The 17,790-nt window shown below is 35.4% G+C and overlaps 2 protein-coding genes across 3 annotated transcripts; one reads left to right on the top strand and one right to left on the bottom strand.

Annotated features, from left to right (window-relative positions):
- Window positions 1-823: 823 nt before the first annotated feature.
- Window positions 824-11,135, bottom strand: LOC113059743 (CDC42 small effector protein 1). Its single transcript, XM_026228303.1, has 5 exons — window positions 10,986-11,135; window positions 9,318-9,637; window positions 6,107-6,211; window positions 2,975-3,053; window positions 824-2,887 (listed from the first exon to the last, which is right to left on the bottom strand). Exons 2-4 carry the CDS (start codon window positions 9,369-9,371, stop codon window positions 2,985-2,987), a joined length of 228 nt encoding a protein of 75 aa, XP_026084088.1. The 5' UTR covers window positions 9,372-9,637; window positions 10,986-11,135; the 3' UTR covers window positions 824-2,887; window positions 2,975-2,984.
- A 713-nt stretch (window positions 11,136-11,848) lies between these two features.
- On the top strand, window positions 11,849-17,707 carry LOC113059741 (GA-binding protein subunit beta-2-like). Of its 2 annotated transcripts, none has more exons than XM_026228299.1 (8): window positions 11,849-12,023; window positions 12,800-12,907; window positions 12,994-13,161; window positions 13,243-13,437; window positions 13,556-13,706; window positions 15,027-15,191; window positions 15,263-15,381; window positions 15,468-17,707. In XM_026228299.1, the coding sequence occupies exons 2-8, from the start codon at window positions 12,800-12,802 to the stop codon at window positions 15,819-15,821; spliced, it is 1,260 nt and encodes a 419-aa protein (XP_026084084.1). In that variant the 5' UTR covers window positions 11,849-12,023; the 3' UTR covers window positions 15,822-17,707. The 2 variants fall into 2 exon arrangements, with proteins under 2 accessions (XP_026084084.1, XP_026084083.1); XM_026228298.1 differs by having other exon boundaries at window positions 15,024-15,191.
- The last annotated feature ends 83 nt before the right edge of the window (window positions 17,708-17,790 follow it).

Here is a 17,790-nt window from a genome sequence, read left to right as displayed (position 1 = left end):
TTTATAGGTTTTCCCCTCTCTAATCAACTTTTTAATCAAAGTACGCTGTTCTTCTGAACAATGTCTTGAACGACCCATTTTCCTCAGCTTTCAAATGCATGTTCAACAAGTGTTGGCTTCATCCTTAAATAGGGGCCACCTGATTCACACCTGTTTCTTCACAAAATTGATGACCTCAGTGATTGAATGCCACACTGCTATTTTTTTGAACACACCCCTTTCAACTAATTCAACTAATTGCCCAATTGCACAGCCTTAAGAGCGTGCATATCATGAATGCTGGGTCTTGTTTGTTTTCTGAGAATCTACTGAACCTACTGGTAACTTGTTTGCCACGTAGCAATAAAAAAATATACGAAAAACCTTGATTATTCTGGTTAGTCACATTGTACTGCTATTATTTTGAACAATACTGTATGGCAAGGAGAAGAAAACACCAAGTCCATGAGCCCTCACTAAATGCCCTTCATATATTTACAGTAATAAGAAAATCTTGTTTAAATCTATATTTATTGGATTAGTTATGAGTGTTTGAAAATAAATGTAAAAGCACCTGTGCTCCTTTTTGCAGCCAATATGGAAGTCTGTTTCTGCCACGGAGTAAAAAAATTAAGGTAATTGGGACTTTTTTCTTGCAATTCTGAGAAAATGACAATTGTTAGATGAAAAGTTGCATTCTTTTGTTTTTTTCTCTCCGTGGCAGGAAGAAAAAAACAGAACTGCGATATGTAAACTCAGAATTCAGAGGAAAACAAGGAATTGGGAAGAAAAAAAAAAGCTGAATTCGGAGTTTACATCTTACAAGTGACTTTTTTCTTCAGAATTGAATTAGAAAACTAGTTTTTATTAAAGTCATGCAGACACAAAGTAAAATAATGTCATTTAAAAATGCATTTAAAAAAAAATACACATTAGATAATATTACTTTGCGTATCTCAATAAAAACCCAACAGACTGCACTTTGTACAATTGTATTGTTACAAACCAAAGCACAATAAAAACATAACATCATGCCATATGAACAGAACAGTGTTACTGCTCACATCTGATCACAAAATCAATCTGTTGGACTAATAGACTAAAAGATGTTTATATAAAAGAATAAAAGTATTAAAGACAAAAAAAAAGCCTAATGAGTGCTTTGCACAAACATTATGGCTTTAAAAATACAGATACTTATAAAAAATAAAAAAAAAGCCCAAACAGTCACACAAACAAAACCAAAAAGTGAGAGAATCTGCAAGCAACATGTATAATTAAGTTAAGGGAGCTGTCGAGGTCTTTGGCTGAGATGCAGACATCTGCATGTTTCACTACACTGTCAGCTCAGAACGAAATGCATTTCCACTAAAAATAGGCTTAAACTCTAGATTTCTAAAGCAACATGCACATTCTGAAAGCATTCTGAAAGCTTTCGCTACGCACATTTTTGTCCTATGACATACCCTAACAAATTACAGCAAACACTTAAAGTAAATTACAGTTTGGGATCTTGCAAAGCAATGCATTCAAAATAAAACATCACAATTACAAGCAAAAACATTGTGTTTAAAATCTCAGCCCGACATTGTGCTTCATTGAGCTGCATTCAAAAACAAAGTACAGAGAAAGTATACAAAGTGTGTGTGTGTGTGTGAACCAGTGATTTAATCGTGGTGCCGTGTGAGGACTGGAAACACAGAAAGTGTGTGTTTGAGCTTGTGTGGGGTGGAGCCTGATGTGTGAAAATGAGAGTGTGGTTTAAATGACAAAGGGCAGTGGCTTGCTACCGGCAGGAAGAAACCGTTCAAAGTCTCCACTCACATTAACAGATAATAGCTTTTTTATAATACTTAAGGATTAAAGACATAAAAAAAAAATGATACTCATCCTTACATCATTCCAAACTTAAACGCAGTTATTCTTTTGACAGTGGAGAATTTTAGAAGCCTGTTAGTTGCTCCCCTACCCCCAAAAATAAAAGAAGCGCAAAATATGGTCCACCAAAATCATTTTATACTCCTGTCACCTGAAGCCCTATGATCACTTGCCAAATTATCAACTCAATGTTTCTGTAGCATGTAATTCTCACATTAACATTTCACTTGAGAGGACGATAATCAATGAATAACGGCACATTTGGTCTGTTACTCAAATAAATAAATTGGAAAACTTGGAATATGGGCACTTTTAGAAACAACTTAAACATTGCTGTGTTACTCCACATTGATGTTAAACTGAAAATCACTGTATGAAAACTTATAGAAACTTATATGGGTTTGGAATGACTTGAAGATGAATTTTTTTTATAGTCATAAAGGCCATTATTTGTTAATGCAATATCAGACGTGGAAATAAAAAAATTATTCCATATTATATTAATCTTCAATACACATACCGGATTGTTTTGTATAATGCACACGATAATGGTATTGGTGCACATACATTTCCATTACAAAACAAAAGCAAACACACACTTGCGCACACCCTTATCAATGACAGACTATGACAAACATGCCAGTTGTAACTTTGGGAAGGCAGTCAAATAGTCCCCTGTGTTAAAGCGATAAGTGCCTCTCCTCTTCCACAGCAAGCACAGCCAGTGTCTCAAATGCACACGGCACACATTCACACTCTTTATCAGGTGTTCTCATATAATCCGGTCCAAATTTAATAACAGTCTTAGAGTGAGGTGGCGGGAGGGGAGGGGGGTGTTGAAACATCTCATCTGAGACATTCCTGAGGATCCAAAGCATAAAAACCTGCATGTTGGTAGCTGCAGCAAGGAGGTTGTCGTTTTTGTGACCAGGATGTGCGCTTGATCTCCTCGTCACCGGTGCAGTGCTGCTAGCTGCACAGGCTCTGCTGAGGACACTTAACGGGGCTTCGGGTAAAAAAACAAAGACGCCTGGGGAACAGATGAGGGTCTGTGGTTAAAACGGAGTGAATGCGAGAGGATGGAGAGGAGAAGGAAAGTGTGTGTGTTCATACTCACAGGTGAAGGGCTATAACAAGCTGTTTCGTCCATTAGCATGAGGCACTTTGGATCTCATTTGTTCCTGTATCGGGCCAGACTGCAAAAGGAAGTGACACAATCACGTTATTGGCATGGAAAACATGCATAATTATTTATATTAAATCCAGTTTAACAAACACAGCTATACTTTTAGTAGCACAGTAAGTGGTCATCAAGTGAACATTTTATCTTCAAGTGAGGTTAAAGAATGTGATACACACACACACACACAAAAAACTTTCTTCTGAGTCAAACAAAATATAATTTATTGAATGTTACTGCTATTAAAGAAGCACACACACAATACTTTACATAGAGAAATTAATAGTACTACAATGAATACTAATATCATTACCATAATTATAAATATTTTTACTCATTACTTAAATTATAATAATATTAATACAACTACAAACTATTTATTATTAATAAATATTATTAATGTAATACAAATAAAAAACTAATTAGTTTATACTATATACACAAATACTTTATACAGCAAAAATAACAAATAATAATAATATCATTTTACTATATTATATATTATAATAAAACTTGAAAATAATGAGTGTCATCTCTGCAAATGAATATTTTTTTATATGGCATAGTGTTCATATAGATAGAAACAAACAGTAAAATAAATTCGCACTTCAAAAGGTGGAGCTGAAGAAAAAAAACATCCTTCATGCAACAACAAGCCTGTTTTACACACACACACACACACACACACACACACACACACAGAGCTCTTCACAGCGTCACACCCATTGTTACATCATGCGTCTCAGGATCTCACAGCAGAACGAGGAGGAAGTCAATTTCACTGGGTTGTTTCATGCGTAATTTCTCAATGCAACACAAAAGAACAGAACCACAAGGGAAAAGCCAGCGGGTCAGTCACCTGTGTTCAGCACATGGACTGTGAAAGGTTGATATCAAACAATATCGCTTATCACTAGAAGTTTCAGCTATCAGTGCTGTATTGTTAACAGATCCAGCCTTTCTTTGATAAAAGTGCTAAAGCCGCCATTGAATATAAAGCCAATTTCTTAAAAGGTGTTGACTCCACTAAGAGCTATACCTTTTGCAAACCACACATGAAGCTATAGATTGGCAAACATCAACATAAAATAAAAAAAAATAAAAAAAATCAATCAATCAGTGACCACTGCAAAGACCTTGACTAACATTTCCTCATTTAAAGAGCCTGACGGGACGCCCGCCAACATTCCTCTGAGCAAGTTGCAGTCTGCTCGATTCTGCCCAGGTATTCAGACCCTGTGTGAGCTGCAGGATTAGGTAACACCTCACCTTCTTATTTGACAACACAACAGCCCAATGAACGTCCCACTTCAGGAACACAAATTACACATGCAGCATGTCTACCTTATTCAATTGATCTGTGAATTAAACGGATCTGACACCTAAGCAATTATATATATGTGTGTGTGTGTGTGTGTGTGTGTGTATGTACATATATATGACCCTGGACCACAAAGCAAGTCTTAAGTCACTGGGGTATATTTTTAGCAACAGCCGAAAATACATTGTATGAGTCAAATTTGTAGATTTTTCCTTTATGCCAAAAATCATTAGGATATTAAGTAAAGATCATGTTCCATTAAGATATTTTGTAAATTTCCTACCGTAAATATATTAAAACATCATTTTTGATTAGTAATGTGCATTGCTAACAATTCATTTGGACAACTTAAAAAAAAAAATGTAAATAGGCGATTCATCTTCAATAATGAACAGTTATCTGCGGCTCTGTGTATTAACTGCCGCTCCATTTGAAAGCAATTGATGGGGATTTACAGCTAACCACGGAACCGGCTTTACTGACCAGATGCACATGATCATATGGTTCGATATACTGTCCAGCCCTACGATTTTCTTAGTATTGAGATCTTCTTGCACCCTCAGATTCCAGATTTTCAAGTTGTATCTCGGCCACATATTGTCCGATCCTAAACCATACATCAGTTGAAAGCTTATTTATTCAGCTTTCAGATGATCAATAAATCTCAATTTTGAAAAATTTACACTTAAAACATATTTTTGCTCCCTTTCTCATTAGATTTAATCTTGACCTTTAAGATGCCTTTACATAAACTAGCATAAGTTAAAAGTAGAATTATTATAAAATACTAATATTTATTGTTTTACAAACTAAAAACATTGAAATTGTATTGCTCTCCAGGTCATTAAATGTATAGTTTTACTCTTTACATAATAATAGTAATGATAAAAATACTTTTTTGTATATTTTTACTAATTATGATAAAATAATGAATATTATTTCTCCCAAGCTAATTAGAAGTCTAGACCTTTATAATGCCTTTACATAATCATAATAAATTGTATTCTTAGTAGTAGCAGTATTACTATAAAAATTTTATAGTTATTACATTTTTTTTAAACAAAAAACATTGAAATTGTATTGCATAACTCATTAAATGTATAGTCTTTACATAAAAATAGTAACTATAATAAAATATATCTTAGTGTTCCTGTAGCTCAACTGGTAGAGCATTGCTTTAGCAAGCAAGCTAGCGCAAGGTTGGGGGTTTGATTCCCCGGGAACACATTATAGGTAAAAATTGATAGCCTGAATGCACTGTAAGTCGCTTTGGATAAAAGTGTCTGCTATATGCATGAATTTAAATTTATTTAAATTTAATCTTAAATATTACTACTCCCAAGCTCATCAGAATTCTTGACATCTATGATGTCCTTACATAAAAATATATATTAGTGCTACTACCAAATGTCATTATTATTGTGTAATTGTAATTATTTATTATTATAAAGACGAACTGAAAAATTTGGCAGCACAGGCTGACCACTTTATCAGGGAACCTCCAACATCAAGCATTTATACATGACATGTTCATATTTGAGGGAAAAATAAAAGAGAAAAAGGCAAAAAAAAAAAATCGAAAAGGTAGTGGGTGCCAGGTATATATGTACAAAGATCCAATCTGGTATGAGCAAGTGTTTCAGTAAAGAATCCATTTAGAAGGATTCTGTCACTGTATATTAATTATAGCCATGCCCTAATGTTAAAACGAGAGTCTCAATGTACCAACAGAATAAAGCATGTCTTACCGGTTGCATGCCATCTGCCATTTCACCAGAGCCTATGTGTGTCAGATGAATGAAGTTTGTGGGCTCTCCGATCATGCTCCGGTCAATTCTCCTTCGTTTCTTCTTCTGTGAACATAGGTGCTTAAATTAACAAAGGTCAAGCATAAAAATACAAAGCACTTGATCTGCAAATTGGTAAAACAGCATGACATAAACCCAAAGAGTTGAAAATATAAGTGTAGTGAGTGGTCAACGAAGCCTGTCGTGTGACCACACCAGTGTCTGGGTGACATTACACTAATGTTTCCCTATGGAATCCATTCCTGAAGATGAGCAGGATTCATTGAGCTCCTAAAAATCCTCAAGTGTTATACAGTTTATAGTTTCTTTTCTGTGTTTCCCATAACTTTGCGGGAGAGTTAGTCAGAGATTATATAAGTATATCTAAAAAAAAACTTGTATCAACAACCTGAATAATTATTTGATGAGATCATGTGCCATAGTAAGGGGTGTTGGCATACGTGCCCTTACTTGTCTGTCCAGAGTGAACAAAGTGCATTTTACAGAAAATACAGCACTGGATTAATACTGACAATCACAAAATACATCTTCTAGACTTAACTGAAATCTCGCATTCCAGTTTTTGAAACAGACCAGAGTTTGTTCGATGTCATCATTTGGTTAGTGTAAAGGCAGATATGCAAACCGAACCCATGTACATTGAACTCTAGTATCAATCACAATTTGTATGAACCATCCTTACTCGCAGTGAGTCACTATTCATTACATATTTATGAATTTGCATAATAATAACAACACTTTTCCATTTCAACATTCTTATCACATGAATTGTTCTTTCTTTCTAAACAACAGCAATAAGATTTCTAATTAAATATTCGTCAATATGCCACATCTAATAAACGCTTTAAAATACAATTCTGAATAAAACAGGGCTATCAATTCTTATTTTTAGTTTATGCATGATGATGAAGATTATAACAAATGAGAAGAAAATAAAAAGATTTTTTACTTTATTATATCCAAAGTTATTTTTTTTCTAAATAATAGTGATATTCATTCTTAAACTGACGCTTTGACTCAGTACCGGCAACATGTCTTACGTAACCCCAGACATCCTTGAAAGGTGTTTACTTTCAGAATCTTTATATCGTCAATGGCCCATATCAAAGCAAACCCTTGCCACATGCTTGAGTCCTTGTCACTTTCTCTGATGTAAGGGGGCACTTTAAATGTAATCATTTTATCTAAATCAGTCTGAGAAACTAGCTCTTGCAACTGGGACGTAGCATTGGTCTGTTACAGATGCCCACTGCTGTCTTACCTCACCCCCCACCCAACAATAGAACAAACAAGAACCTAAAAATAAAAAGAGGAAGGAGGGAGGAAAAGAATGAGCACTCCCAGCTCTGAGGAGCCAGCTTCCCTTCAGAACCCCCTGTCATTGTTACAGGAGACCACGGTAAACCTGGGTCACTCATCATTGCTTCAGAATCCCAATCCAGATAAAAACAGACGGACTAACAAAGACTGAATTAAGCCAAGTAATCCGTCAAATATGCAAAGCTGTACTAGAAAAATAAACACCACTCTTTTACTTACAGGAATATTAAAGAGATAGTCCACTCCCAAAATACATTTTTGCGATCATTTAGTCTTTTCCTCCAAATTCTGACTTTCTTTTGCTCATACAATACCAAAGGAGATGTTTAGCAGAATGTCTGAACATCCAAACTTGCTCTTTTGCAATGAAATGAAAGTAGACCGCCATGGACTGTTGTGTGCCAAAAAGGATCATAAAAGCACCATAAAGAGCTCCATATGACTCATGCTCTACATTCAAAGTCTTTTAAAGCCATTCAATTGTTTTGTGTGAGGAACAGACTGGTATTTAAGTCGTTATTTACATTAAACTGCTTTTAAAACTTGCCACATCGTGATCAGAACTTCAGAAGCAGTAACTTTTGAGGTCAAGCCTGGTACAATGAATTTTGTGGTGCCACGTTTGAATATGCACGACCGTGAGTAAGGTTTAAGAGCTAAAACAATAGCAACAGAGAATAGCAACCTATATCAAACAATCATATGGCTTTAGAAGACTAACAGTATGTGTAATACAGTATAGGCATATATAGTGTCTGAGTCATATGCAGTACTTTTATAGTGCTTTTTGTTTGTTTTGGAGTCTGACAGATAGTGGTCACCGTATTTTCATTGGATGAAGTTGAAGAGTCAACATGTTAAACTTCCACTTAAGAAAGTTAGAAATGATTGGGAGTAAATGATGATAAAACTTTCATTTTTGTGAACTTAAAAAAACAATAGCACATGAAACACCACTATTCAAAGTTTTGGGGTCTGTACAATTTTTTTTATATTTTCTAAAGACGTCTCTTATGCTCATCAATGCTGCAATTATTTAAACACAGTAAAAAAATAATATTGCTAAATTTTATTAGCATTTGAAACAACTGTTTTGCATTTTAATATATTTTAAATTTATTTATTTGGTGGCGAAGCTGAATTTTCAGCAGCCATTACTCCAGTCTTAAGTGTCACATAATCCTTCAGAAATCAAGAAACATTTTTTATTATTAATTATTTTCCCCTGGATTTTTTAATAAAAAAAAAAAAAAAAAAGTTGAAAAAAAAAACAGCATTTATTTGAAACCGAGAACTTTTGCTACATTATAATTGTTGTGTTTGATCAATTTAATGCATCCTTGCCAAATAAAAAAATATATACTTTTTATTATTTTATTTTTTTTTATTTACTCCCAATGAGCTTTTTAACTGTGGTCTATATTCTTGATAAAAGTCAAATATGCAGTGGTTTGGATCCATAATTCTACATGTTCACCCATTCAATGACAGAGAATTCTTTGTCCATCTTTGTTTCACGTCTGGCTTCACTCTCAAAAACACAAACTCTTAAGACTATCTGGGTCACATTCACACCAGCTGAAAGGTTTCTTTTCTATGGTAGACCAGCGGGAGTAATTCTTCGCGTGATTAGCGAACACAAAATTCGCATGAGCCACGGGGAATGCCTAATTGACGAAATTAGTCCAGATGTTGTTCTCAAAGGGAGCCTGATGTCACAGTACCTGTGATTCATCTAGATTCTTGAAAACTAGGCTTTATTGTATTAAAAACAGCTTATGGTGGAAGCCTGGGAAACAAAACTATAAATCTCTCCAAATGAGACACTTACCGGAGGAGGTTTGGCTACCACGCAGCAGCCGATCTTATGCCAGAACGCACTCATCTCCGGCAAGCACCGGTTGGGTTCCCCCCTCTCTCTCGCCACCCTGCAGGCCGGTTACAGACGAGATAGAGAGAGAATCTAATCCTCAACACCCAGCGACAGAAGCTGTGGCTCGTCCAAGAACCTCTGTCCTGATCACTGACAGAATCCTTGTTGATGTCTTTGCTTTAAGTCTATATACAAGACCCCTTATTCCTTCCCCCTTATTTCGAGTTGATTCTGTAGGACTGTGGGGTTTATATGAGGCAGAGCGGTTACAGATGAGTCTGTTTAATGAAAGAAAGAAAGAAAAATGAATTTCAGTGAAGTAGACCTGAATCCATCACACAAGCACTCCATAAATCATACATTTAACATACTACATACAAAACACTGAATGACACGGATTACGAATGATTAATATCTAATCATAAATTAAAGATACGGACTGCCATTTTATAATCTTGTAATTTCTTTCTTTGGCACTGTGATAAATACCACGATAGCACGTGTCTTTGCTCACATGCCGCCTGTCTCTGGGACGTTTCCTATCAGATGTCAAATAGACGTTTAGAAAATGATATTAAGATGTTTAAGATTTAGAATGCATGTTAAGATGACATCTTAAAAGATATCTCTCAGATGTTTGTACACAGTCGATGCTTTCCAGATTAAGCGATCTTTAACAGACGTATGGGTGTTATCTGGCTAATATGGAACTGAACAGTTATCGTATTCATTTACATTGTGGTACTCCATATAACTTTTTTTTTGTAAAAGAAAATGCACTATAGCAGCACCATCATGAAGTGATATGATATTACCTTATCATATTGTAACACCATGGTAATACTGATATATACTATTATGCCGAATTATTAAAATATTCATACTGGTATTAACACGACACCCCAATTAATTAAAAAAAATATATTAATATTAAGATGGCATATCGTAAAAAAGAAGTACCATGGACGTTTCTTTTAATGAATAAAAATTAATTACACAAACTAATCTTTGGAGTCGTCTTAAAGTGAGCTGAACTCCCTAACTAGACAGTAATAAAAAGGCTCTTTATGCTGTCTAGGAAGGCAGTTCACTCGTTTCTTGGACAAGGAGTACACTTCATAGTGCTAAACCGTTCCAACCAAGTGAAATAAACGGAAAATCAGTTAACCATCCCGTTAAATTGACAGCTACTAAAACAAACCTAGAATAAAGAATTCAGTAAATGCGTAAACACGGTTGACAAACGTTACAGAGAAACCAACCACTCAGTCGCAAGCACAGCTCCAGAGGGAGCTTTCAGGAAAACAGTGTGTAAAAGTTTAAAAACGTTTTTTTCCCCTCTCCTCGACCAGTCAGCAGCAGCAGCTCGACGGTTAAGTTGTCAGAGAGAGTCATCCGACTGAAGTGAACTAGACTTTATCTTTCTTATCTTTCTAGTCTTTATTACTCAAGCACATAGACGCTGGTCCTATTCAAACTCAACTATAACTGAAAGTTTGGCACAACAACCCTGCTCGATCGATCCCGGGCCATGTTAGCGGCTCAAATGAATTGATAAAGTTCAATGGAGACTCGGAAAGTTATTCTATTTTCAAGAATACATTGAAATTGAAAGAAAAACGTTACCTTGAGGTAAACGAGAGTCCCAGTGATCAGCTGGAGTGAAGCGACTCTTGTGCGGTAGAGAGCTGAGGGTGAAATGACTCTGTGTTTCCAGATCCCTGAGGTGTGGTTGAAGTTTCCCCATTAATGAGAAAATCCTCCAAACCAGAGACCATCAGCGCCACCAACGGTCTACAGAGATATATACAATATATCTGTCTTTCTTTCATAGCTTTGTTGATGAAAATAGAGCGGTTTATGCGAACGAATTTGCTCCAGTTTTTTTTTTTATTTTACTCCATCTAAATTTCTCCCTTAGGTTTCAGTGCTGAAGATTTGAAAGCAAATCAGTGTGCACTTTTGCAGTAAATTGTGTATTAAACATAATGCAGTGTAACGTTACCTCATTTGGAAAATGATGATGATGATGATGATTATTTATTTTGTATTATTATTATTATTAGTGTATATACTGATGAGAAAAACAACAACAACAACAGCATATATTTTAATGCAAAATGTTATATTCATTAAAAATATTTAATCTATTTTTCCAGAAGTATAAATATTACAATTGCAAAATAATAACAATTTCTCTGAAGTGACACAATGCATTATCATCTAATGCAAAATTGCACATAAAAGGTTGTGGTTTTTAACCTTAATCGTTGGAAAAGTTAGCAATCTCAGGATTCCTGTCGTGAAGAAAGATATTTAAATTGTAAAATAACAAATTGGAGGAAACGTATTTGCTTAAATCTCTTAATTTTCAAAAGCATAGAAAAGTTATCTCCCACTGGTTATGCAGTAGGGGGCACTACAAACACCTCAACTTTTAAACACCACCAAAGAAGAACCAATCAAATATTTGTATTTCCGGTACCGTTCGTGCGCCATCTTTGACGACAAAAATCCCCATCTATGTTATGTTTGTTTTCAAAAAGTATTGAAAAGTATGATAGAACACTAAATCGCATTAAATAGCCGAAGCATACGCCTGGTCTCCACCGTATCTAACGTGTTATTATACATTAAAAGTCTTCGGGAGACATTTGTGGCGAGGTGAGCAGCAGAAGTTTTGCTTTATTCTGTTTACTAGCAACTGACTGCAGGAGTTTGATAACTGTCAGTAAAAAGAGATTTTAATTAAATATTGTATAGGATATTGGCGATATAGGAACTCTAGACGATCACATGACAATATGAAGAGTTATTTTTTAACTTAAAAACTTAAGCGAAAATTAAACAACTTGTTGTAGATGATACATTTAGTCATATGTTTTTAACTTGCCAGATTATTAGCGTGCTCATGAAAATAATACATATTTACTGTATTATGTTACTAAAATCTCGTTCGGTATAACTAAGGTTAATATATTTATTGTTATAATTATTGTGAAACAGATTACTAAACTGTTATTTAAATATTAAATAATAACACTGCATAAAGTAAATAAACCTGGCTGTGCGTGAAAATGTGCGTCCAGTAATTTTGTCAACAAAAGCATGAAACCTTTCACTGGAACTTGCCTTATTATAAAATGATTACCATTTCCCGTCCTGTCACTGATAATGTATTCTGTCTAACGTTAATGTACACATCCGCTTCCTGGCGCTTAAAAACACTCTGTCCTTATGAAACACAGTATTATGACTAATATAACCACAGTGTCATTCAGCATACAGTTTGTATAAATGGAACCCATTTCCTGCTTTACATCTTTTGGGCATTTTCTTTGAAACACTGCACCTTGGTTAAACACCCCACGAATGGAAGCACATTTTCAGTATCAACATTCACTATATTCTGATGCTTCAAACGTTATTTGCATGATTAGATGTCGCTTGTGGATTTGGGAAAGCGTTTGTTGGAGGCAGCACGCAAAGGACAGGATGATGAAGTGAGGTCACTTATGGCCAATGGAGCTCCTTTTACTACAGACTGGGTGAGTCGTGTTTACTGCTTGTTGCTTATTGTCTGCCATTTATAACCAAGATTTAAATATAATGTGACTATGGTAATATGTTTTAGCTGGGAACCTCACCGCTTCATTTAGCAGCGCAGTACGGGCACTACTCCACTGCTGAGGTGCTTCTCCGTGCCGGCGTGAGTAGAGATGCCCGCACTAAAGTGGATCGGACCCCCCTCCACATGGCTGCGGCAGAGGGCCACTCAAGCATCGTTGAGCTGTTGGTCAAGGTAAGAACAGATGAATGGAGAATAGTATTGGATTTTTTTCGTACTTTTTGTTGAGTTATCATAATTGTTATACCTGAACAGAGTGGAGCAGACATCAATGCCAAAGACATGCTGAAAATGACCGCCCTGCACTGGGCTACAGAACATGGGCACAGGGGAGTCGTGGAGCTGTTGATCAAATACGGCGCTGATACTCATGCCCTCAGCAAGTTTGACAAGACGCCTTTTAACATTGCAGTGGACCGAGGAAACACAGAGATGATGCTATTGTTACAGGTAAAATCATCTGATATCATGGCAGAAAGTAAAATGCACCTGCTGTTGTGTAATTACAGTTTATAGGCAAAATCAGGCTGCAGTCTTAAACCTCAATGTTTTTTTATCATTATTCTAGGAGGGAATGCAGAACCAAGTGAATATGAATCCAGAGAGGACTATCCTAGGCAGCACATCACCCGCCACATCCAGCCCTCAGTTCATCATCTCTTCCTCTGGAGTCGTCAATCTCTCTGATATTGTTCTCACTAATGCTAAGGCTAACGCAGGTATGGGTTTAGTTCAGTTTTGTTTCCATGCTTGTCAATAGTGAATGAATGACAAAATTATTGAAATTGGTTTACATATTTTTTTAATAAAAAATTTTTTTATTGTCCATATGACAATGGCCATCCTGTTCTTTCCATCTGTTCTTTCCATATAAATTGTAATTTTGCCCCTAGTATATTCAATGTGTTGGCTTAGTGCAAGAAGTTTTCCCACATACACTAAAACTTTCTCTAAATCAAAGAACCCGTAAAATATTATTACCAGTCACACAAAAATTATAAGCAGCAAAACAGTTTTCACCATTGATATTAAAATCTAATATTTGTTGAGCACCATATCAGCATACTAGAGAATGTTCTGGTGGCTCATGTGACACTGGCTACATTTACATGCAACCAAATAATCCGTTTGTAATTGGATTGATGGCTCAATCCGATTAAAAAGCCTTCATATAAACACCTTAATCGATCCGATTGAGATTGATCGGATTGAGATTTTGATCTGATTGAAGGGGGTGGTAAATATTAATTCTGCTTTTAAAAACAAATTAAGAAACCGTGTTGGAGAGTGTTTATTATGTGCAAACAGTGAGAAATTATGTGTGCGCGCGCATGTAGAAAAAAAAATATTTTTTCCCATTTGAAACTTGTGACATATAAATGCACACATCAACCTGATCACTTTATTTAGCATTCATGTAAACACTACATTCAGATTCATCAGTCGGAATGAATTCAGTCCAATTGAATGTAAACGTACCCACTAAAGACTCAGCTTTACAATTCAGCTTTGCCATCACCAGAATACATTAACAATTAAATATATATTTAAAAAAAATATTAAAATAGAAAAGTTATTTAAAATTGTAATAATATTTCACAATAAAACGGTTTATTTATTTTTATGTATTTTATTTGTCAAATAAATGTAGCTTTGGTGAGCATTAGACACTTATTTCAACAACATGAAAAACCGACCTCATACTTTTGAACAGTAGTGTAATTATTACCACATGTTTGAAAAACAAAAACAAAACTTTAGCCATACTTTGTAAACCTATGACGATTCATTTTTCCTTGGGGTACAGTATTAGAAAATGCAAAGGTTTGTGTGACTTTGACTTAAATTGTGCTTAAAATTGGTCCGCAATTCATAACAAAATTACCAACCAACTGGCATTTTATTTACCCACTAAAAACAGTTTTTCTTGCATTTCATGCTTGGTGAATATTCATTTTGCAGCAGTATTTAATTGACCGCTATTATACTATATTTGTGTATTTCTCTTTTGTTAAAAAACTGCTGCTATATCCCAGCAGGAGCTGCAGAGACTGGGATTGCTGCTGATTCGGTAGATTCTGCCATCCAGCATCTTGTAGGGGAGGATGGCCAGAGAGTCATCACCATAGTAACCGACCAACAGGGAAACCTGCAGACTGGCAACTTGGGACAGAAATTCTTTGTCACAATGCAGGGGCAGCAAAGTGAGTAGATTTATAGTTTACAGACATTGATGCAGTATTTGTATTGTAACATACCTGTTGTATATATTTAGTGGTTGCAGTGCCAGCGGGTCAGATTGCAGAGGAGATCATAACAGAGGACACCAAACCAGTCCCAACACGGAAGCGGAAATTTGAATCAACCGTCAACCACACAGATCTTAAACACAAGGTCTGACGAGCAGAGATTCTGATTTAAATCATACTCTTTGGAATGCAAAATCAATTTGAAAGTTAACCATTTGGTGTTTTCTGTAGGAGCCCACTGAGAAGGACAGTCGGGAACTACTGGAACGGCAGCTGAAAGAAGCAAACAGAAAAGCCCAGGAGTACAGACAGCAGTTAATAAGAAAGGAACAGGAAGCTGAGGAGTACAGGCTTAAACTAGAGGCTATTGCCAACGGGCAGACCAATGGCACCAGCACAGAGCCCCAAGAGGAAGTGGTGCTCCAGGAAGAGGAAGAGGAGGAGGTGGTTGGCGAAGAGGAAGTTGTCATGTTGCCAGAAGGGGCCATCATCATTAAAGAGGAGCCCCTTGACTCAACAGCAGGAGAAACAGTAACGCTAGTGGAGACTGCAGATATTACAGCCAGCTCAGAGAGTATGCCATAGGAGCAAACACTCAGGAATTACATACACTCTAATCTGTGTGCCTGGAGTGTGACATTTGTATTTATTTATTGTAAATCATAACATTTTGTTTTTATACTTCTTTTTTCCTCATTGCATTCAGTTTCTGTACAAACCTCTACAAAGATGTAGCCTGAGTTGTATTTAGGTGGCTTCAGCGATGCGGAGTTGCTCAGATTGACCAGATAGGAAGACCAGACGTGTCTTTTTAATATACAGCAGTGCAAGTTATGGAAGTTTTAGTGATAATGCTTTTCAATCAAGTCCTGTTATGCACCTCTAATGCATACTGTACTAGAAGTCAAAACAATATTGTACTTAAAAGAATGTTCTGGGAACACACAATTTTGATTCGTAAAGTTTTATCTATAAAAAAAAAACATTCAAGTTACTTTGCACTTTGATAAAAATTAAACTGGGACAGTTTTCTGGAGGTGAAGCTGATATTTTTGTAAAATCACCTGCATTAAGGAATTAATATGAAATGTTTTATTTGAGATGCAAAATTGGCCTTTTTAAAAGATATTCAAGGTCATTGAACCATGGAAATATTGTGCAAAAATGACTGGGTTTACTAGCTTAATGCTGATTGCCTGGTGGAGTGTTGAGAATTATTATAACCACGATTTGTCTTAAAAAACAAAACTGAAGGTCAAGTCAAAATTGTAATCGCAAATGCAATTAGAGGTTAGAGGTAGAGGTTAACTTGAACTCGGAACATTCCTAAAATAGTGATATAAGACATTTAGAATGAAGGTTAACAATAGATTATATAACGAACAATATTAGACATTTTTCAAGATAAGTTGACTTACGTTATGGCTTTGTGCAACATTGACCTGCTCATACAGGGTGAGACATGTCTTATTGATGCAGTCGGCATTGGGTGGTGTGATAATCCGTAGCTAGCTATGTATTTACTTAGTAACAGACTCATGTATTAGAATACTTTTAGCTGTTTATAAAGATAAGTGACTACTTTCAGAGCTCAATGGTTGTTACATTTTTTTTTTTTTTTATCTTGCATCATTTCCTTTGTTCTGTTTTGTTCTGACACTAAATCACGATTTGCATTTCAGTGTTTCGTGCTCTAAAAAATATGCAACATGTCTTCGCTTGCATTTCATGGTCTGGTCCATGTGCCTGATCTGACTTTCCCTGTAAATTTTCCCAGCTGCTTTATAGATGTTAGCAGCTTGTACAGTCAGTCCTTAAGTAAAGTTATATCATCAGTTGCGTCCATGCTTGTATATCAAGGTTTAAAATGTTCTACAGATTTTCTTCTCATAGAAAAATTGTTTTGCATTATCTTTGATGTTTTCGAGGTACACAGCTGATGATTAACATTCCATGAATTGAATTTTAAGGGCTTGTATTACCATTATTTTGAAAAACTTATTTTTGCTCTGTACATATGCAAATTTCTAAACCGAAATTATACTATTTATTGAATGATGGGTGATTAATTTGGTCAAGACAATGTTTTCCCCGTTTTTTTCTTGCTTTTTATACATTAAGGATTTCTGTTGTATAGGATTTCATTAACAGTGCTTTATAGGTTAAAACATTGATGTGTTGAAATTCGTTTTTAGGCCTAAACAAGTTGTTTACACTTTTATTTTGTTGTAAAATTTGACGAGCATAATTAATTGTATTTCAGTGTGTTGGAAGCAAATGCTTAGAGTTCTAACTAAAAGCAGACCCAGGCACATGATACATAAAGATCAACAGTTTGTTTCCGAGTTTTCTTGTTTGTATATTTTTACATATATATTTTTGTAATGAAACACTATCTGGGCCTGTCTTTAGTGCACTTGCAGCTACATTTTTATCTCTGGTCAAAATAAATATTTTTAAGGTTTGGTATATCTACTAGTTTGTTTGTTCTTTAAGGGGGAAAAGAATATTATTTCACTAATTAAAATTAATTATTCATTCGTTTTCCTCATGG

The sequence above is a fragment of the Carassius auratus genome, chromosome 41 (genome assembly GCF_003368295.1).
Source record: "Carassius auratus strain Wakin chromosome 41, ASM336829v1, whole genome shotgun sequence".
Taxonomy (NCBI): Eukaryota; Metazoa; Chordata; class Actinopteri; order Cypriniformes; family Cyprinidae; genus Carassius; species Carassius auratus.
The sequence above is the reverse complement of the archived record's forward strand: the minus strand, read 5'-3'. Positions and strand labels throughout refer to the sequence as shown.